A 23,182-nucleotide genomic window follows, 5' to 3' on the forward strand; every position below is an offset into this window, starting at 1 on the left:
TTAAACTGGACAAATCATATACAGTTCATCTCATCAAGTTCATACAGTCATATCAGAAACATGTCTTGCTGCGTTAATCAAAGCGATATTTGACGGTCATGTCCATTCCTGCATCCACATCCCAAATACATGCCTAAAAAATCACGTTGTCTGCCCAAATCAGGTGATGCCCACCGCTTCGGCATGTCAAGCAGAAGACTACCAAAGGAAAACATAATCCCCAGCAAGTTTACTAGACAACAATTATTTTATTGTAAAAAAATAAGAAAAGAATTTCGGTAATGCCTATCAGAGTTCAAGCAATGTGACTCGATCAAGACTCTCAATTAACAGCGTTGCCAATGGTTAGATTCAAGGATGTCTTCTTCTGTGTCTTTGTTGCTCTTCAACTTCATCCATCCAATCAGAGAGCCACATGAGACCTTTGTAACCAAAATACGCAGCTGCCACCAGAGTCACCACAAGGGTGACTGTTACAAGAAGCCACTTCATGGTGGCAGCAATTTTCTGCTTCAAAACAAGTCATCATTACAGCAAAGTAGTAGTTGATAAAACCTGTTCTTACTTCAGAACAGTAACATACCTGCAGTTGTGAGGTCTTCTTTGTTTCTTGTAAATGTTCACGCCGTTTTCGGCGCTTCGGTGGATGAATTTCAGTGGCTGGAACCTTCTCCTTCAATAAATATCATAAAATGCTATCAGATTTCAGGTTGAGAGAATCATGCAACAAAAAATAGTTTGTGCTTGTGCACCAGAAAAAGTGGATTCATTTCTGTTACTGTATATATCCATGGTGGTGGTTTACTAGGCATTCCATAATAGAAAGGTGAAGCCATGTCCTTTAAATGCCACACGTAATAAGAAGGTAGGAATGAATTGCATGATTCTAGTTGGAATAAAGAGTACCTCCAGGTCTTTGGATTTCCGCAAATGCAATTCCTGATCCAAAACCTGTGATTTGCTCTTGCAACCAGAATTGCAAGGAAGAAGTCCAAGTCCAAAATGACTTTTAGATATATCTTTGGGATCGGAACCTGCTTTGTGATAGGCTGCTTGAACCTCTTGACATGGCATCTCCTTTTTCAAGGTTTGGCATTGACAACGAACAGTGACCTTGTAAGAGAGTTGGCAAGCCAAATCAAGTTAATGACAGGTGGCTGAAATAACGTTGACATTTTACGCATCAACAAAACATCCTTCTTACTGATCATTTTTTATGATGAGATAACTCAAGTCAGTACCTTTTTGGTGCACTTGTCGGGTGATGGGCATTGACCTGGATGACATGTCTTGGGACATAAATGTGTACAATTCGGCAATTTCCTGCATTAATCACTCATCATATCATTTTTGAAGATTCTGACAGCAATTCAAGGAAGCAAGCTATTTAGAGGTTATGCCATTTTCACTTCTCCAAAAATCATCATAATATGTTCCAAGACCATCAAGATTATTCCAAAAATTACAAAACTTTGAAGTTTCATATTTCAGCCTAAAGCACCAAAGGGGTCCTCAAAATCATTTCCTCCAAAAATCCCCACGTAGAACCATTATCAAAATCCAACTACACACAAGTTTCCAAAGTAAATCTATATTATCAGATAGCAATCTAGAGAACAATTAAGAAGAAGGAAAACTCAATTTCAGCAGCTTCTACACAAGCATGGAATAGCTGGATATCGAAAGGAGAAATAAATAGTGGTGTCAGTACTATATATTAACGCTTCACAACTGCATGAGTGTTGTCAAGAGGTGCTGAGGCACTTGCCTAGGTGCTCCAGGAGAGGCGAGGCCCCGGTGCCTTTATTCGCCTCAAGCATTGGATTTCAATGAGGCACCACCTAGGTGAGCGCCTTGTGAGTGGGTGCAAGGCTCTAAGGCTAGTGCTTGCTTGAATCTCTTCCTTCTCTTTTGGATTTTTCTTTTTTTAAAATGATTTATGCTTTGACCTATTTGTTTAATTATTTAATTTACCACAAGAAACAACTTAGGGGTATTTTTGTAAAAAAGAAATTAGAGTAAAAAAACTTGAAATAAATCATTAAAGAGGGAGGAAACGGACAATGAAGGACACTTAGAAGATAAACACCAGCCATACTTTCTATTTTCAACAATGGGAGTCGGAGAACAACACATTTGTACACGTAATACTTTATTTTTTTCTGAAGTGCAGTACGGTTTGATAGATGAGGATTTCAATTATAATTATGAAATGGAGGATTCAGGTGAAGGAGAGGAAAGCATGGATGAAGATGTTTTTGAAGATTAATAAATAATGATAATGATATTTAATTTTGCTTTTTAATCTATTTGGCTACTTGCTACTTTAAATTATCTTATTTTGTTTAAAGGTGAAAAATATAACATTATATGACCATTTTATGGTAGTTTATATTTCTTTTGATTTTTTAATGATCTAATCTTAACTAGAAAGATATATATTTTAGATTTATATAATATAATATAATATTACATATAATTTTTTTTTAATTTATAGCATCTCGCCTTTGTTCATTCAGGTGAGCACCTAGGCGTGAACCTAGCTTAGCATAGAATATTTAAGAGATTGCAACTGTGTCAGTAAAAAATATGCAGGTCACTCATATGTGCAACACTTATCTTTACAGCCTTGTCTTGGTTTGACTTCTCACAAAGAAAATGAAAGGCAAAAACAAACTGAAGCACACAATCAACAACAGAAATCATATGCAAAGTCAAAATAAAAGGTTCCTTGAGTTGAACCAGGGATAAAAATCATCAATAAAAAAGTTATGCAAAAAAATATTAACAAGATAAAAGTGCATAATTCATTTATTACCTATGGCAAGATCCACCACATGAACGAGCAGCCATTTGCTCCTTTTCTGACAAGTTATTGTAATATATGCACTCAAAAACGTGGACCATTGAACCACAATAACAAGATCTTTTCACAAGAACTTTGCAAGGGGGACAGTCTCCAGGATGACATGGTAGAGGACAAGAATGTCGACAAGCAGGTTTCCGTTCCTGAACAAATGAGATATAACTCAAAAACATCAAAAAACATACAATGATGCTAAGATGAAACATCTCTGGTGCACCAACAAATAATAAAATTACACCCTGTTTACATCTTCTGAACCCAAGACAAGAAAAATTTAAAATGAATAAAAATATTGGTAATAAGAAAAATCAAATGGAAAACAACAGAATGGCATCGCAATAATTTATCACCTTTTCACAAGGAAGATGACACTCTTCACAAGACTCGCTTCTTTGATGTTGAACCAATGAAGTTGAAGACTGGCTCTTCAGTGCATGGCAAGTTTTTGTACAATAATGATTACCACAAGAAAGAGGGCTCCCACACAGATTTTCACAGGAAAATTGGGTTCTGTTTGAGCAGACCATCTGAAATGAGGAGCAACCAAAATAGGTCAGCCACCCAACACAGAGAAAGGAAAAAAGGAAGAAAATTTATTGAGCCACTAGATAATTGAAAAAAAACCATTCTCTCTGCTCCAATGTGCTGGCCAAGACATGGCCTCCAAACAAGTTCAGGGCATGGAGGGCATGGGGTTCCTGGTGTACTTTCACTCTGATGATTTGGTTTCTTTTTCTTTGGCCTCAATGTGAAATCTGGATTAGGAGGTGGTCTAGGGCCGTGGCACCTGAACCACAACAGAAAAAAAATATAAGGATAGAATGATTTCATGAATTACCGACCAAAGAAAAATCTTGAGAAACCATTCTCTAATTTGAAATTCCATAAACCTTAATTTGCAATTATGACTGCATGGGTATTCTTCATCACAAAGCAATCGACAAGGAGGGCACGCCCCATAATGGCATTTGTGTGGCTGGACAAAATGACAGATCAGAATTTCTTAAATAATCTCCAGCAAAGCATGCTAAGGATCGTGAAATAGCAACAGCATTTGTCTCTCCTCTTAAATCAGAATTACAAGTACATGTAAAGGATTACTAAAGAGAAGTCAAAATTTAGACCAATGAACAGCCAAGTATAAAGAATGCCACTATTAGCATCAGCTGTTCAATCACCACAGCAATTTCATATGTTTTCGATAAAACAGAGCACCTAAACAGCATCAACCAGAAATATACACCTATTCTTACCTTAGAATCTGATCCATGTCGGCATAAAGGAGATATTCCACATGATTTACGACATTTTGGAGGCTTTTGGTCTTTCTCAGTGCCACAGGGAACCTGAAGGAAAATCCATAACAAAATACTGATTAATGTGTAGGTGTTAGCATTTTCGTTTGGTTTCTTCCAATGGTGAAGGCAAGGATTGAGCCCAAGTCATACTCCCTGCCATTGCTTTGACACAGAGAGTACTGTTGGGCCAAACACAACTGGTTAAGTATTAATAAACGAAGCAAGAAAGGGAAAGGAAATTCAATATTCGAAGGGTTTGTAAAATCTATCAAGGCTCTATTCTAGTTACATTAAAACAGAAAGAAGTTAATTCCTAGACAGGGTTCTATATATAAGCTTACAACTTTGCCAGAAAATAAATTGCTATAGATTGATTCGGAGATCTTTAAATTGTGAATTCAGATAATCTAAATGCCAGTCCTGATTAGAAATTAAAAAAGATATCCATAAAGCAAAACACTTACCTCAAAATGAGTCTCTCCACAAGCACATGAAATTGTAAACATTACAGGACAAGGAGAACAGGCACCTCTACAAGAACAAAACCAACCATCAAGTCATTGCCTAGACACAAAAATACCCATAAAACATAACATCTCATTAGCTAACTGGGAACAATACCACAGTCTACAGTATATTGTGAGACTGATCCACAGTCTCAGAAGCTCAATCAAAGACATTTCAAACAAATGAATTGTGCCTGAGGAGTTCTAAAATGCAGTGGCATAGCAAAACTACTTTGCATCTCATCTTTTTTATTTTAAATCATCCTCTTGCATATAAGAAATGCAAGTGAACCAAGAAAAGGACAAGCATACCGATGGCACGGGGCAGGACACTTGTGATTCTTACACCGAAGCCTCTTGCCACAAATCTGAAATTTCAAACATTTATTGAATTTCAGAATAAAAAAAATGAGGAGTGTGAAGCAATCAGGTACTACAAATTGCACCTCTCCACATGGCGGACAGTCCCCATCACAGCAGCGTCGTTTACAAGCATGTCGTCCACAATCTCTCATTCTTTGACACTTCCTCTCACACGCCAAATCTTGATAGCAAGGAACCTAATCTAAATTCAGTTAAATCTCCCCAATTTTGAACTCACAGTGAATAAATGGAAAAATAAAAGTAAAATTTTCAGTTCACTACAAATGACTGAACTAGTACGAATTACATTACATCCAATTATCCAGTATCTCCGTTGCAATACTGAATACAATTTAACTGTAATCATTGATAAAGCACTAAATTGGATTAAAAAGAAAGGGACAAAAATAAAGTTTTTACCTCTTTCTTCATCCCCCCACACCTACACAACTTGGTGACAACAATTCGACAAGTCTCAATGCATGGCCCTCGATGACATCTCTCGTGGCACTTATGGAAACCACAACTCAACATTTTATCACAGGTACCACCACAAAGCGGCACAACAATATCACAAGCCATTCCTTCATAGAGTCTCTTCCCGCATGGACATGCTCTCTTCCCCTGAAGAGGACAATCTCCACACTCCCCAAAATGGCACCCCCTCTCACACACATGTTTTCCACAGGCTAACAATTTCTCACAGGGATTCTCACATCTAAATTCTCTCTCACAACACTCCCTCTCCTCAACTTTCCTTCCACATGAACATTTATAAACCCCGCGGGCATTACACGGCGGGCAGGGTCCATCATGACAAATTTTTTTACAGCTATGAATCCCGCAATCTAATGATTTATTACAAATATTGTTACAAGAAAATAATTTGGAACCGCAACGCTTAACATCCGTCGTTTTGCCGCAAAAACATGTCGTTTTGACAAGTTTCGGGCAAGATGGGCAGGGACCGGGATGGCAAAGTAGCAAACAGAAATGACCGCAGTTATTCTTCAACGGACGGTTACAGATTTCACCGCAAGAATGGGGTAAAATCCAAGGATCACTTGGTGGATTTTCTACTTTGCCACAGAAACAGAGGTAATTTCTAGGGATTTCAGATCTAGAATAATCAGAGCGGCATTTAGGGCAATTCCAGGTGGAGGATTCAGCGGCTTTATCAGAGGAGATAGGGAGTCGCGTGGAGGCTCGAAGAGCGGAGAGATCGGAGGCTTGGCGAGCCCAGGATTGGATACAGATAAGGTGGAAAACGGCGTAGCAGAGAGAAGTGCAAGACCAGGTCGGATCGGAAGTTTTGATGCGTTCGAGGCAGATGAGACATGATAGAGCGCCGGAGGAGGAGGAGTTTAGGAAGGATTTGATTTTGGTGAGGTCGTGTTGCGTTGGTTGTAAGGATTGGTGGTTGGTGTGTTCGAAGTAGGATTTGAAGATTGAGTTTGTGAGATCTGCGGAGTGCTGGTTTTGGCTGTTGGTGGTGTCGGAGTCGGAATCGGAGTAGGAATCGGAGTCGGAGAAGGGTTTTTGTTGTTGTTGCAGGTGGTTGTGATGGTGGTAGCCAAGGGCGGAGGACATTTTCCGATTTCAGGGGTGATGGATTTGATTTGGCTGGAGATGGAAGAACAAATTGAGGGCGGGTAATGAAAGTCGCTCGCGTGACAATGGTTTCAGGTTTTGGAATGTTGGGCTCAGGACTGGACTGTTTGTTGGACCGCTTGCTTCCCTACGGCTATAACTCAGATCTAATGGACAGGTATGGTTATCATAATGGGTTTCATCTCTGTGACAAGCCCTTAATTTGTTTTGTCACATATCAATTGTCTGCTTCCTTACACAAGTATGACGGAATAGCATCCCACTACACTACACTATTGTTGGGTCTGGGCTGACCCTTATAGGGTACCTCTTTCTAAATTTTAGTCGTACTTCAGTTCAAATCCTTCCCTATTGACTTTATTGCAAATGTGATCGAATATCTCATCTCTAATGTGTTTAGGGTTGACCTCATTTGTGCCTTAGGAACAAAGCCATGCATGCTGTTACTTGTAACAATTCTTTTATTGAAGAAGTGAAAACTTTGGTCAAATAGGTGACCACTTGGAAAACAGACTGGAAATAGGAAACAAGATTGACTTGGAATTTTTTTTTGCATCAAAGGGAACCAATGACAAGAAACAAGATGGCTGTCTTGGGAATTCAATGCTGCCCACATCACAGTTTAACGATCTTATTGTCTTGAGGCAACTACAAAAATACTTGCTAGATCATCATAGAGAAATAAATATGATATATGATCTGTCACATTTTTCACAAGATTATAGTACATCAAAACGAACAGCCAATGGAAAGCAGCAGGCAGATGTTATTATGTTCACACGGCAACAAAAATCACATAATCACACCAGCTCACAACAACAAATGGACTTCACAGATTTTTACATTGCTCCGTAGTTTTATACTTGGCATGGAACTGCCATTGGTATCAAACAAATTCGAGTCGCACAAGGAGCTTTACAGAATTGTATTTCTCTCCCTTGCGGTCATGGAGTGGAAGTGCTCGAATCCCTTCTCTCAACTCCCGCACAGGAAGGCATGTTTGACCACCAAAGTCATCCTTTTCTGACATGTCATACTCATGAACTTCAATCCGGAGCAAAGCTAATTCTGGAACAGTTAATGGAAACTCAAACTCCTCATCCCAAACAGGTATCCAATTGTCCTCCAGAGTCCTTGTTTTCTTCATCCCGGTATCTGCAGGGACCCCAGCAATCCCAACCTGCACACAATAAAGTTGAATTGCACTTGATTATCCATTATTTTCATGGTCTGGTTCAGATAGCTCTTGGAGGGGGGGGGGGCGCAAAAAGAGCTGAGCAAAATGGAACCAGAAGCACACTGCAAAAATCCAGGGAACACGTAACAGCTAGGACAAACACGGTGTCATGGTAAAGACTTGGGTTACAACAAATCTCAATGAGGATAATGTCATGGACACGACCAGATCAAGAGGTTTTGGGCGATAAGACAAAACTATTTTGGATATGGCCACTTATGAAGAGAAGAAAATGAGACCAGAAAATTGTATCCACTTACCCTCACATAGAAATCTGGTGGGGAATATGCATCAAAATGTGTGTGATGGAAATCATAATACCATCCTTCACCCATGTATATTTTCACCTATTCAGCAATGAGAAAATTACAATTACTAATCAACGCAAAAGCAAATGCAGAAGTGAAAATTATATGGGCGTTTTAAATGGAAATCCAGGAAAAATCCATTCCAATCAAAGTGAATGATAACAAAGCACTCACCTTCAAAGTTTTTTGCACAGGTAACTTGGCTTTGGGATCAAATACCTCGCCATCTGGACCAGACTTCAGAAGAAAATCCGGTTTCTTCACAAAACCACACCCACCATTGGCTCTGAACATTCCTTGCATCATCCAGAGTGATCTTCCATGTCCCTGGAATGAAAGACCTGCTTTTAGTATTTGGTGGAGGCACATACTTGTACAAATTTGAAAGAACAATAATATATTTAATGCACCAGTCAGCTAGTGTCGTATAAGATAACTATACTCAAGAAAGCCTCTGTCACAATTTTCTCTTCTATTAGTCTAGTACTTTTTAAACACAATTTTGAATAAAATTATTCAATTAAGCAAATCCATTTACAAACAAAAGGCCAAAACTCTTAAAAACTACAATGATGTAACACCAAATCCAGACAGCTTCACTTTCTGCCCTCAAAGTTTATGCATTGGGAACTCAATCCTTGGATTTTGGAACACAAACCTGCATATTAAAAGCAACCATTTGAGCACCATGCATCCATCCAATTAGTGGGTTGTAGTTGGATGAGTTCACACGAATACCCTTTGGATACACTCTGAGTATATTCCGCTGGGTAAACCTGTATAGCAAGTCATTCATTAGACATTATGGAACTTGGTTTTCTAATGATCCAAGTACAAAGTGTGCATAGGCGATAGTTATGAAGCACATCAGCTTATTACTGGCATAATAATGGAATAGATAATGCCTGCAAAGGAGTCAAAAATTAGAAGCCAGGACTAAATAAATGCCGCCACATAAAATATTAAAAGCCATTTTTTTAAGTCATTCAAATCCTTAAACTCCACCAATAAATACATTCTCAACCATGAGCATCGATCCATCAAACGCACATAAACAAATAAATAGCATTCATGACAACAAGGTCTCAAGCAGCAGATAAAGGCACATGTACTTCTCCAGATTAGAGTTCTTTCAACAGAATGCTTTAGGGCTTGCTGATACCTGACAATTTCTTTTCCATGGGTCTCTGCAGCATTTTCAAGTTGTTGCTCACTTAAGCTAAGACGCCTCACTTTATCAGGATCCACTTTCAAACATTCTTCTAATCCACCTTTAGGCTTCCCAGCAGGAATAGCAATTAAACGTTTATATTCTGGTGCTAAATCATGCGGCAACTTGCGGTCTCCTTCACCAGGATCTTCCTCGGTATCATTATCATCTTCATCCAGTTCATTATGCTTCGAGAAGATTGGTCAGGAATGAGATTAGAAAAAACTGGCGAGCTAAATACTAATAAGCATCTTCACATACCTTGTCATCAGAGCCTTTAAGATTAGGGATTTCTTTCCCCCAAGCTTCTTCATCAGGAGCAGCATTACCCTTCTGGGAATCACTCTCCTTATCCTTAATTTCCTTTGCCTCAAGGTACTCCTTTGGCGGTTTTGTTGATATGATAATACGTCTCTTCAATGACTCAGGGGAAGGGAATTCCTTCAAGCATTCTGAGCCAGGAGAAAACAGTGTGTCTCCAAATGTTTGAGTGACCATCTAGAAATCATTGAAAGAATAGTAAATCATTAGCCCGTGAGAGCTGCAAATCCCTACAAAATACGAAAGACTCACCTTAGACACTTTAGACTGGAGATCTGGAGTAAGGTGATCTTCTAGAGTTATAACAACAGGGAATTCAGATGCAGTAAAAGCATGCTCCTTGATTGACCTCAAACATTTGATAAGTTGCACCGGAGTTGTCAAAGTCCTAAACAAAGTAAAATGTACCACTGGTTAAAAACCAGGGAAGGATGCTTCAAAAATATTTTGAAGTTCATAGAAATTTCCGATACCCGATTAAAAAAGTCAATTAAGGCAAAGTTTATGCGTTAAAGGATACTGCATCATGTAAAAGAATTTAACAAATTAGCTCGTATGGATCCTCTGTCAAGAAATAAAAAAACACAACAAAGCTTCTTTATGATTCAAATCACCTACTCAAGATCAAGCTCAAAACTTTAAGAAAAATTTTGCGTTTAAGTTGCTGTATCAATAATTTTAGCTCCTGCTTCATTTTCCTTTTGCAGTAACAATTACACATCATTTAGTACCCACAATAGAGATTCCAGCATTAGAACAATAACAGCATACCTCCCATGAAGTACCTCCACATCATCCTTGTTGGAATTTGGCCATATATCCAATTCAATTACTCTCACACCTTTCTTCAGTGCATTTATGATGGGAACATCGCTGCAATCGCTACTGAGCTGATTCCCAGTTAGATATGAATTGTGGCCGGTATAAATGAAATAGTGTGAAATGGGAGCTGTCATATCATGGTGCGCCTGAAACCAGAGAATGCAATAGAACAGCAAATACAAAAGAACGCAGATATCTAAGTGAGATTGAAACAAAGCAGTGATTCCACGAAAAAAAAAACAGATAAATCAGTTAAAAAATAAACCATGACAAAGAGGCAATAGTCGAAAACTTTTATTTTTACATTCCTGGTCGTTTCTTGGAGAAAATGAAAGACATTCCACTCATGAAGAAATGTTAAATAAAAGAAGTCAAATGCCAAATGGACATTTTCAGGCATCCCATGGAACTTGCTGCATCTAATCATATGTTTCAAAGAGAATTAACCAATAGCACTAACTGGATCATGAATTACTTTGATAAATGCAGCTAATTACTACCCATTTAGTCAAAATCATAATCTTGAGTTTTTCCCAATTTAGAACCAAAAAACCCGACAAACTTCCTATTTTAGTCACTAGAGCAAAAACTTAAGGGGAAAAAAGAGTCTGACTAGCTATTTCAAGTGATCCCAGCATTTATGATAAGTACCAGATTTAACCAAAAAGAAATAGCCATTTAACATAAGTCGTTAAAGAACCAGAACTTAGCCTCAACAAAGAAAGGTAAGAAAACAAAAATTACCCCAAGTTTAAGATCAAGAGGAGGGTTATTATCACCAAAAAGATACTTAAAAAAGGCCTCAAGATTGAGCCCTTTACGGTGAAAAATGGCCAAATGTTTGAGGCTTTCAATGATGGCTTGTGCTTCCTCAAGAGTAGCCTTCTCTTGTTTTTGGACCTCGATCAAGAACCTGTGGAGATGATTGTCGGTCATGATGCCATTCTCCGAGTATTGATTAAACAAGGCCCTGATCTCCTCCGGTGCCTCTGCCACTGCAAGCTTGAACCTCCTGCTAAAGCACAAGCAAACTCTGTAGGTCTGTTTAGACATTGGAGAAATTTTCTTCGCTTTTTGGAGTTTTGAGGACTGCAGTTCGTGTTATTTTTTCTTGTATGTAAGAGGAGAGAGTGTTGTTCGTGTCTTGAGTGTTGTTCGTGTCTTGTCTGTGCATAGAGTATTGATGTGCGAATGGTTTCCATTTAAATTAGTTGGTGAAGGTCCAGATTGACCCTTTCGTTTTTCTGATGGGGTCACGGTTTAGACAGTTGGCTTTGGCGTATTGGGTTTGGTTTTGGCTGTGATGAGAACCCATTACTCCCTCACACTCTTATCCCTTCGCTAGATAAAATTATACACGTGGTTAGGTTACTTGACGCTTGTTGGGTAGCTGGATCTATTACTATTTTCTTTCGTTTTTTCCTTGGATTCTGGCAATTGTCAAGGTATTTTTAATCAGTTGTAATAATGTTTAGTTTAATTTTTCACTACAGAAATGTTTTTTTTAATGATATATTGTTGAGACGATCATACGAACCTCAATCAAGGAGAGAGAAAAAAATTAAAGAAACCCAGTTTTCGTTTTGTAGTGAAGAAAACCTCAACTGCTTTTGTTATGCACTATGCATCACTGTTGTACACAAATAAGATAGAGTGGATTATACCTGCTTTTTGTTCGTGTATAAGAGGGTGTTTTGCGCGGTGATTGGGCTGTGTTTTTTAAAAAATTGTTTTTGTTGTTTTAAATTATTATTTTATATTTTAACAGGTAGATATAAAAATATATTTAAAAATATATTATTTTAATATATTTAAATAAAAAAATACTATGCAAAGCAGTTTTTTCCGCTGTCTCGCATACCCCAACACGTGCCTCACGATGTCCTTTTTAAAAATAAATAAAATCTTAAAGTTGTGCAAGTGGTGGAAAATAGACAGACTAGCATACCTGTTTAGCTGAGTGTACAAAGCAGACCTTAATATTTTTGTCGTTATTACTGGAATTTAATAAACAGATGAGAATAAGAGGGTTAAATAGGGACACTGGTTTGACGCGTCGTACATACCCGGGAAATTATCAGGAATAACGCGCTACGGGAGTCGACTGCCTTGATTTTTTTTATTTTTTTGAACTGCAAGTTAACCGGTGTGTTTTTTAAGATATTTTTTTTGAAATTTATATTAAAATGAAAAATTATATTGAAATAAAAAAACTAAACCTGTTTGTGAAATTAGTGTACACTGCTTCTTTCTTCTTTCTTTCCTTCAGTATTTTATGTTTTGGTGGTTTTTTAAGAAACATTTGGCCCATTAACATGGCAACGATGCTGGTGGAGGCTTTGTGCGTTGTTTTTTTCGTTTGTAAATAGGGACCTTGAGACACTAGGGAATATTTTGTGAGTTAGCTGGTACTTGATTTTCTAAAATATATTTTTATTTTATTATTTCATAGTAATTAAAGTTTTGTGGCTTGAATTTGAGACTCTGAAAATTATCGGGCCCTTTTAATCTTGTAACGTTAGGAAATCAAGTCGGATATTTTTGTTTTTTTAAAATGTTCTTTTCTAAAAAACCACTTGATCATTTCCTCTTTATTATTATTTTTGCTCGTGAATTGACTTAATATTTTGTTGTGGTTTCCTTTGTATAGAGTTTTTGCAATATTGATAAGTAGTTAGATGCTCAATTGATGCTCAGTTAGTTGAAATATAATTTCAATTCTTTTAATTTAGAATAATTAGAAATTTAGGGATTAAATTTAATGTCAGAACAAATAAAAAGACTATCATTAATAAACAATGTAAAATTAGTTGTTGTACACAATACATGTGTCGCAAAATTAGTTACAACGATAATGTTTCAGCAACGAGTACCTCTAATAACCAAACTTTACTTTTTTTAGTGATCATGGAGAAATCACATTGTTCTCTTTCACATGAAAGGGTGCATGAATTTTGTCATGGTAGGTTGTGTTCCATTTTTTTTTTTTTATTATTATTAAATTTGTGTTTTGAGCTCTTTATAAAAATTAAATGTCTTTTTAATTTTACTCTTAGTTAAGACATTAAAGATTGTTTTTTTTCCTTTTCAATTTAATTATTATTGTTGTTATTGTTTTTTTTCTTGGGTTCTTTTTTGCAATTTAATTTATATTTTTAATTTCAACATTCAATCATAAAATATAAGTTGTCCTTTGTTTTTCTTTTCATTTTGAATTTGATTCTCATCTTTTCATTATTTTTTAGGTTATTTTACAAGGTTGATTTTTTTCATCCTTCCATGTAGATGCTGGTTGAAAATCTAACTCTATGTTTACTCTTGATGGAGTGATATTGGCTTCGTACCTTGAGTCACGAGTTTTGAAGCTTAACTCGAGTTAATATTTATATTTTTAAAAAATTTATTTTTCTCCAGTATTTTTCCTTTTCAATTCCAATCTTTCACGTTTTTTTTTGAATTTGAGTTTTGTGATTTTTTTTTATTTTCTATTTTTTTACCTCAATCCCGTTATTCAAACTTCGAGTTTGATAGGTTATTTCAAGTTTTTTAAGATATTTTTTTAATTTGATTTTTTTTTCTAGTCTTTTCCTCCAACATCAAGTTGTCTTGATATTAAGTCTTGTTATCTTTCCTAGTATGTTTTTTATTTGATTATTTCTTTTGTAAGATCCAGGTCGTGGAGTTTGATGTGCTTGCTCAATTTGCTTTTCTAGATTATTTTTTAATAAGTTTTTTTATTTTATTCTTCTATGTTATATTTATTCAAAATTAACTTTGTTATTTTTTTATTAATTTATATAGATCTCATGACCTGAGCTATATATTTGATATGCTAGTTCAAGTTAGCTTTTTTTTTTTTTTAATCATGTTATTTCAGGTTGGGTTTAATATTTGAGTTTTGTCATTTTTGTTATTTAATTTTGATAGTCCCTTTTTTTGTTAAGGTTCTTATAAAAACTTCTTTTTATTTAAATTGATTCATTTATTGTTGTTGTCTTTTTTTTTTATTATCTAATTAAATTATGCCAACTTGTTTGACTCGGGCAGATTTATATCCTGATTCCTAAACTTTTTTACTTTTTTAAAATAAATTTGTGTTGTTTGAATATTTTTTTTTGTCTTAATCCACGGTGTAATGCAAACTTATAAATTTAGTTTTTTATAAATATTTGGTATGTGCGGAGAAAAAAATTAAAATTATAAAATATTAAAAAAAATAAATTTATTTACCATCAGACTTACTTTTCAAGTGTAATATTCTCGTAGATAAACTTCCACAAAACCAGTAACAGTACCAAAAGAAAAGAAATATCTTTATGCTAAAAAAAATTTTCCTGGGAGGAAAGACTGGAACCAGTGTGAATGATGGTCTTCTTTCTCACGGATTACCTGACAAGGTATTATAGCTTTGAAAGCGACTAGCTAAGCCGGTTCCCCACCGGTTTCCGGAGGGTGAGGAAATATCACCATCTGATGACCCCAAGAAATAGCTCCGGGCACTATCATCCACCTTCATTGAACGTTTTTCCATTCTTGGGCCAGTTTTCACACACTGGAGATTTGTTTTGGGGTCCTTCTAACAAGGTTAAAGAACTCGTGGAAATTTGATTTTGATAGCCTGACTTGAGATTTCAACATTAAGAGCCTGTTTAGCTGTGTTGTGTTTATACGAAGCATAAAAAAATATACCTTTTTATTTAAATTATAGTTTTCATCGCATAGGAGATAAATTTTATGGCTTAATTATTTTTTAAAGTATTTTTTATTTAAAAATATATTAAAATAATATTTTTTTATTTTTTAAAAATTATTTTTAATATCAGCTGATATGATTTAAAAATATAAAAAATATATTAATTTAAAATAAAATAAATTTAAAACTTGTCAAAAATAATTTTTAAAATGTAAAAATAAACCGCTTAAGAAGAATGCTTGCCTTAAACGATCAAGCCATCCCATCATTTTTAATTATTGCGCGGAGCTGCAATTAAAGACGATGATGAATTTTAGGCTGGAAGGATGATGGAACGAAACCATGATAGTGCTATTCTTTATTGGCCAATAAAAAGGCAGGTGGGGGCATTTATGTCGACGGACCGCGTGACCCAACAAAATTACTGCTTGTCGGTCCGTTCCCCATCTGCACCCTTGACTTTTCAGCCAGGTTTTTTTTTTTTTTTTTTTTTATATATATATATAGTTCTCTCCATGACTAGATGTGCAAGTGGTGGATATTCATATACCGAATAAAGAAAGACTGCACATGATAAATTTTTTTTGTGAAGCTATTAGATGTATTTTTGAATAGTATAAAAATATTTTTTATTATATTAAAGTTGTTCTAGTAGAGAAACTTTTATAAGACAGCTTGCACAATTATTTGTGCAATGTTAATTTACAAGTATTATTTCAGATTAATATAAAAATAAAATAAAAATTATTATAATTTTAAATTTTAACTAGGTGATAGATTAATAATAAAATATTAATTACAAGCCGAGCTAATCCAACTATTAATTAGGATTAATATAAAAATAAAAATATTTATTATTATAATTTTAAAATTCAATTAGAGATCGATCCAAAATAAAGTTAAAGTTACGAGTCAAATTAAACTTTAACCGAGTTATTATAAAAATAAAATTGATTATCATCACATTTTAAAACTTGATTCGGAGATCAATCTGAAACCAGACTTAAATTACAAGTAAAAAGAGTTAACACAAACTATTATAAGTCGACATATAAATAAAAGTAATTATTATTATATTTTAAAAACTTGAATTAGAAGTTGACACAAGGTAGAACCTAGGTCATAAGTCAAAAGAATTAACTTATTTTGATCCAAATTTAAAATAATAGAATCAAAATAATTTTATTTTAACAAGAAAAATTTAAAATAAATCAATGAATTTTTTACTAGTATTTTATTTCAGATCAACCTAGATTTTTTACTAAATCAAGTTAATTATTTTTTTTAAACCCAAAGTAATTTATATCCTAACCATATTTATCGAATACAAAATAAAGTAAATTATTCAATCCAATCCAATATACACCAAACATAAAATATAACAATTACCCACAATCCTATCCCATCCGATCAATATTTAGTATACCAAACCCACCCTGTAATAAAAACACATGAACAAGGAGGCTCAGACAAGCAACTGGCCCCCCATGCGTTTCTGTTTTTTTCCTTAATCCAGATTAAATTCAGAGGATTGTGGGAATATTAACAACCCAACACCACCACCCCACAAATTATTAACTAAAATTTCATAAACTGCAGTATATGAATCAACATTTTCAAATCTATAATTAAAACACCACACTGTATCACATGAATAAACGGAATCACAGAGTCTAATGTGAAAGCACCTGAAGAACGAAAGATTAAACATTTGACATCTCAACAGTGAAGAAAGGACCTTCTCACCATGTTTTAACTGCCAAGGGCCAAGAAACTTGATTGTAACTTTGCCTATCCTAGCATCCGTCCGAAGCAAAACTGAAGGATGAGCATTCAGAGCCAGATTCAATCTTTTCAACTAATTACAATGCCTGTGAATGCACCTACTCTTGGCCAAACTGTTCTTATAGGCCCTTGCATATGCCCTCGGTGAAGAATTAATACTCTAGAGGTTAAACAAACTGAAACCTCACTAGAAGCCTTACATTCTTGAGTTTCTCTCCTTTCTTATCGTGGAGAGGGACTGATCGGATTCCTGGTCTCAGATCCGAGACAGGCAAGCACGTTTGACCACCGAAGTCATCCTCGGATTCCTGGTCTCAGATCCGAGACAGGCAAGCACGTATGACCACCGAAGTCATCCTTCTCTGACATGTCATACTCTCGCACTTCAATCCGAAGCAAAGCCAATTCGGGAACAGTTAGGGGGAAGGTGAATTCTTGATTCCAAGCTGGAGACCAGTTGTCCTCGATTATTTTTGTTTTTTCCTTTGCAGCACCAGCAGGTGCCCCAACAAAACCTGCAGTGTAGATTATTTAGTTCATTAGTGGGAAGGAGCGCGTGAGATAGTTCTTTCAGAAACATGATACAGATGCCAGCAATGTAACAGAACAAGGCAGGTTTGGAACCTCAAAGCCCACAGATACCAACTTCCAAAGCCAGTGATTCAAACTTAGTAGCAAAATTTAGAAGTTGCCTTGATGAGAACAAGTTGAAAGTCCATTTACGGTCATCACACATCATTTTCTTAAGCTAGAGGAAATAAAATATGCTTTGCTCATTAATGGCTTGTAATCACCTCAGAGAATCAAAAGCTTATATCTTCCACTACTAATGAATGCATTACAAATTGAGAAAAAGGCAGGTTCACAAAAACATATTGAAAAGTACTTTCCCATTCGTAGGTTGGGAAAACGATGCTCTAGTATTACAAGCCTTAATGACAAAATTCACATTAACATGTGAGCAAGATACTTAATCCAACCGACCTTTGTGTAGAAGTCTGGTGGTGAGTATGAATCAAAGTGAGTGTGGCTAAAATCAGGACGCCATCCATCGCCCAAGTATACTTTCACCCGTTACTCGATAGAAAGAGTTTGAGAAGAGATTGTCAGACGAATGAAATTCATTTTCAAGCTAAACAAATACGTCATCTTTAATGTCGTTGTTACTGCTAACTTTATTTTAGGATCAAACGCCACGTTATTTGGACCTTTCTCCATTAGAAAATCTGGTTTCTTAAGGTAACCACACCCTCCATTGACCCTAAACATCCCGTGCATCAACCAAAGTGATTTTCCGTATTCCTGTTAAAGGAAAACTCACATGTTATGAGGACTTTATCTGTTTGGCATTCTGTGATCACCATACGTGCAAGAACATAAGCTTCATATTGCTTAACAGGTCATGAATAAAATTCATAAAAACCAGATCAATTAACTACTAATTGGAACATCCAGGTAACCTAACAAAGAAAATTCAAGGCCCCGTGAAATACTAAGCCACTCTTGGTTCCCAAAGAATACAGTCTTTTAACTCTTGAATTCCTTCTTAATGAAAGGAAGTTGCTTGATATGAAATGCTTTATGAACCAAACCTGCATATTAAACGCAATCATCTGAGGTCCATGCATCCATCCAACAAGAGGTTTGTAATTAGAGGAGGTGATCCGAGTTCCCTTAGGGTGTATTCTCAGAACATTATTCTGTGTAAATCTGGGAAGGTCAACGGCATATATTAGCACCAGTGATCTGATTTTAACATGGACAGTAGCAATAGAAACTTCTTTCAAGCATCTGTCATCAGGAATATTTGATAGATACCTCACTACATCGGTTCCATTTGTGGTGGCAGCCTTTTCAAGTTCCTGTTCACTCAAACTAAGACGTCTAACTTTATCAACTGCAACTTTCAATGCATCCTTTAATTGACCCTTTGGCTTCCCAGCATGTATTGTGATTAGACGTTTATATGCAGGTGCCCCTAGCTGGCCTGATTTATTGTCACAATCAGTTAGGTCTGCATCATCTTGATCACTGTTGCTCTGCCATTTGTAAAAAAAGTTAAAGAAACGTGTTAAAAAATCTAGCCTGGACTCGGCAATATTCACCTCTATGCTCACCCTACCATCAGCTTGTAGCTCAGCTGTATGGTCTAGTATCCCTGATGCTTCTTCATCTTCTTCGGATGAATTCCTTCCACCTGGTGATAATGCTCCCTTTTGCTTGGTGCCATTAGATTCAAGATACTCTTTTGGTGGTTTGGTTGAAATGATTGTGCGATGTTTCAATGATTCTGGAGAAGGGAACTGTCCCAAGGAATCTTACTCAGGATAGTAAAGCATTCCGCCAAATGTCTGAGTAACCATCTACACGCAATGGCATTGGAGGTTATACTTAAGAAGGAAGCAGATCAGACGTTTCAAGAAAAACTCAAGTCCTTGAAATTGAATTGAAAGCTAACCTCTGCAACTTTAGACTGAAGGTCTAGCCTAAGGTGATCTTCTAAAGTTATAATGACTGGATATGGAGAACTAGAGAAAGCATAGTCTCTTATGGACTTCAGACATTTAATGAGTGACACTGAAGTGGTCAGGGTCCTACAATTATTCAGGATGTAACCCAGTAAGAGGAAACAATGATTCAGAATCATAACATTTATGTAAGTCTTTCATACAATGAATGTTCTTTCGTTAACTCACAAACTCAATTCATCAAGTTAATTCACTTCGTTTGTGAGTTTCCTCATTTAAGACAACCAACTTTTAGGCACATCGTTCAAAGACGATCATGAAAGCTTCTACTTTCCAAATTGTAATATAATGTTATTCCCTACAGATGATTTTTCTTGTACCCTCACTTAAGCTGGTCCAGACATCCACGTTAATTTAAAAAAAAAAACTCCAATTTCTTTTGCATAAAATCCATTCAGTCATATCAGTAGGTTTTCTTTTTTATTTACAGAAAGAAGTTAAAGATACCCTGCCCTGCATGCTCCCTGAAAAGGGAAAGATAAATTATTCACAACAATCAAATATTATGCCGCTAAAAGCTTCTTCATTCTGTTTTGTACTAGCAACTACATATTTTTTAAGTGTTACTTGCAATTGAACAAACGTTTCTGATGCACGAATACTACCACCCATGTATAAAAGTAGTAGACATGTCAACCATCTGGGCGGTGGCCAAGTGATAAAGACTTGGGACTAAGGGGTTTGCTTCCTCTGTAGTCTCAGGTTCGAGTCCTTGGTTGCTCATATGATGGCCACTGGAGGCTTACATGGTCGTTAACTTCAGGGCCCGTGGAATTAATCGTGGTACGCGCAAGCTAGCCCGGACAACCACGTTAATCTAAAAAAAAAAAAGTAGTAGACATGTCCACAAATATTTAAAGGCGAGAGAAAGAAACCAGTAATCACATTTGCAAAAATTGTAAGTTCGCGATCAGAACATACCTTCCATGAAGAACAAGAATCTCATCTTTCGAGGAACCAGGCCACAAATCTAGTTCAATTACTCTTACACCTGTTAGCAAAGCTTTCATGATTGGGACCTCGCTGCAATCACTGCTCAGTTGATTCCCAGTTAGGTAGGAATTATGCCCTGTATATATGAAATAGTGTGACAACGGAGCAGTCATACCATGGTGTACCTGGAATGACATAATATGTCAAGGGCAGGCTTAACATGGCCCCTTACAAAACTGCTCGAAGCATACCCACATAAAACATACATTTCCAGGGAAGGAAGCAAAACTAGCGAAGATGCAGAGAATTGTTGCCTCAGAGATCGTGTTCCTAAGAAGTATGTGCAAAAATCTTTTCTTAATTTTCAAATGAGAAGTATTTATTGTGGTTCCTGACCATAACCAATTTTTTTTAAAAAAAACCTTCCAATCTGCAGATCACCCAATTTATAGGCTCATGCAACTCATTTCAATGAATGATTCTAAATGTTGTGTTCACAATTTCAAGTACTTTTGAGATCATTGAAGATTTACATGTTAATTAATTTTAATTTCATGAAATTAATCCAGCCGCACAAACTAGCCGAACATGCACGTTAAGCAAAAAAATAATTCTAAATGCCGACAAAATCAGCAAAGACACTATTACCAAAAGGTGGCAGTCCCCTAACCAAAAAAAAAAAAAAACCTTCCACTCTCCATCATTTGCTGTAAAAAATTACAAACTTCATCCAACCTCATTTTCCAAGCTTCTCTAAAGTTCAAATTATAATGTGAAACAATTAAAACAGAAATGCATAAGCATCAACTGTACAAGATTTTGCTTTCTTTACTCTGTCCACTATCAGAAAATATCCATAATTTAAAAGAATAAATCACAATTGTGATACTCTAAAATTCATAAACGCGCCAAATTTATTTAGGGGGGGGGGGGGTTAACCTGAGAGGTGATGGGCCCACTGAGGTCATCATAAAGCAGGAAATCGAAAAAATCATTAAGTGAATGTGTACTGTATCTCGTCAAATGATGTCTCCTATTGATAGCTTCCTCCATGATCTTCTTTGCCTCCGCCAGCGTGCAGTCAAGCTCGTCCTGGTGCAAAACCAGGAATCGCCGGAGCTGACTGGCAATCATGTGGAACCCACCATCCGAGAACTTGGAAAGAACTTGTTTCACGTCTTTGGGTGGCTCAGCCTCCGTGATCTTGAACTTTCTGTTAAAAAGATTAAACATCTTGTAATTATAGCTCCCCATTTCATCTTTGTTGCTGTTGCTAGGTTCTGGTGACGAAAATGATCTACGCTGGTCTTTCTTGTAGCTCCCCATTGTTTAGTTATCTCTGTCACGCTATCTGGTTTTTGTTTTCTTTCTGGCTGGAAGATTTGGGGGAGAGAGGGAGAGGGGGAGAGAGAGAGAGAGAGAGAGAGAGAGAGTGGGGAGAGCCTATAAAACAGGAGAATTTTGAAGCTCTATCTATCGTTGGAGAAGGGAGACTATGAAAGCAAACGTACCACATGGTGTTCTGGCTTCTTCTTCTTCTTCACTAAAAATTAAACAAATAAATTTCATTATTATCTTTCCCTCCTGCTAGGTTGGTAGCCCTTGTAATAAAACAAGCACTGCACTTTGTCATTATTTTTTTTAACAAAAACAATTTCCAGTGTATTCAGATTAGATAAATAAAATTTTAAATCAAATACACGGAATTCTTAGAAATATATCTTCGATGTAATATTTGTGCTTCGGAATATTTATGTCAAATGAATACTTTAAATAGTATATTTATTATCTATGGGATTTATCACATTGATGAGTTTCACAAGGACTAATGATAATTTTACTCCATTAATTTCATTAATTTCCTGGAAAATTTATTCATGGAATTCATAAGCAACAATTACTTATTCAATGTATGAAATAGTCATTCAATGTTCGGGATTTTTAATTACATATCAAGAATATTAATAATAAAACTATTATAAAAACAATAAAAATAAAGAGGTTTCGTACGTTAAAAATATTACCAAACCACATAAAATATCTATTTATAATAATAAATTAATAAAACATGACACAAATCTTAATATCGTAGCAGATATTTAAATCTCAAGTGTTTTTAAAGCATGAAACGAGTTAATAATTATTTTCAGTCAATGACATAAATGTGATTTTTCAATATTTAATATAAAAAAACATTATTTTCGATTTAGTTGTCATAGGATCATTAATCATTACAATCATAGTCATAACCATGCCTAAAAACCTAAAAATCAGTTGTTAAGTGTAATCAAACAACACAAAAAAAATTTTTCAGTTGTTAAGTGTAATCAAACAACACAATTTTTTTTTAAAAAATTCGATTTGATTTTAACCATGAATTCTGGTTGCCATTATTTAAATGGAAAACATGAGAAATATATTCTTCTTTAATTGAAGAACAAATATTACCTGCTCATCAATTGGAAAATTAATCGAGTGCCACGTATTATGTACCAGGTATAATGGAAAGATATTTTTTTTTTTTAGAAATGGAATAAATAAACAAATAGATAAATTTCATAAAATAAATAGATAATCTTATTACAATCCACGTACCAATTTGTCATTCTCATTGTCCGACAAAAGAGAGATTTTTTAGAACGAAGGGAAAACCAGGAACAGATAGAAGAGATCCAAAGAACAATAGTAAACTATTCTTTAG

The 23,182-nt window shown here is 35.7% G+C and overlaps 2 protein-coding genes and 1 pseudogene across 3 annotated transcripts; all 3 read right to left on the reverse strand.

Moving 5' to 3' along the window:
• NFXL2 (NF-X1-type zinc finger protein NFXL2) lies at nucleotides 1–6,750 on the reverse strand. 2 transcript variants are annotated; one of them, XM_011037641.1, is made up of 13 exons: nucleotides 5,454–6,750; nucleotides 5,117–5,230; nucleotides 4,983–5,038; nucleotides 4,629–4,695; nucleotides 4,120–4,212; nucleotides 3,757–3,842; nucleotides 3,491–3,653; nucleotides 3,217–3,393; nucleotides 2,819–3,009; nucleotides 1,242–1,323; nucleotides 907–1,113; nucleotides 584–667; nucleotides 1–507 (listed from the first exon to the last, which is right to left on the reverse strand). In XM_011037641.1, the coding sequence occupies exons 1-13, from the start codon at nucleotides 6,621–6,623 to the stop codon at nucleotides 352–354; spliced, it is 2,646 nt and encodes an 881-aa protein (XP_011035943.1). In that variant the 5' UTR covers nucleotides 6,624–6,750; the 3' UTR covers nucleotides 1–351. The 2 variants fall into 2 exon arrangements, with proteins under 2 accessions (XP_011035943.1, XP_011035942.1); XM_011037640.1 differs by having other exon boundaries at nucleotides 584–673; nucleotides 5,454–6,747.
• Nucleotides 6,751–7,375: 625 nt separating this feature from the next.
• LOC105133588 (phosphoinositide phospholipase C 2-like) lies at nucleotides 7,376–11,728 on the reverse strand. The gene is made up of 9 exons (XM_011037643.1): nucleotides 11,287–11,728; nucleotides 10,492–10,688; nucleotides 9,973–10,108; nucleotides 9,661–9,897; nucleotides 9,352–9,587; nucleotides 8,848–8,965; nucleotides 8,364–8,516; nucleotides 8,142–8,228; nucleotides 7,376–7,824 (listed from the first exon to the last, which is right to left on the reverse strand). Exons 1-9 carry the CDS (start codon nucleotides 11,593–11,595, stop codon nucleotides 7,531–7,533), a joined length of 1,767 nt encoding a protein of 588 aa, XP_011035945.1. The 5' UTR covers nucleotides 11,596–11,728; the 3' UTR covers nucleotides 7,376–7,530.
• Nucleotides 11,729–16,806: 5,078 nt separating this feature from the next.
• On the reverse strand, nucleotides 16,807–21,893 carry LOC105133589 (phosphoinositide phospholipase C 6-like; annotated as a pseudogene).
• Between the last annotated feature and the right edge of the window lie 1,289 nt (nucleotides 21,894–23,182).

Source organism: Populus euphratica, unplaced genomic scaffold, assembly GCF_000495115.2.
Source record: "Populus euphratica unplaced genomic scaffold, PopEup_1.0 scaffold36.1, whole genome shotgun sequence".
NCBI classification, from domain to species: domain Eukaryota; kingdom Viridiplantae; phylum Streptophyta; class Magnoliopsida; order Malpighiales; family Salicaceae; genus Populus; species Populus euphratica.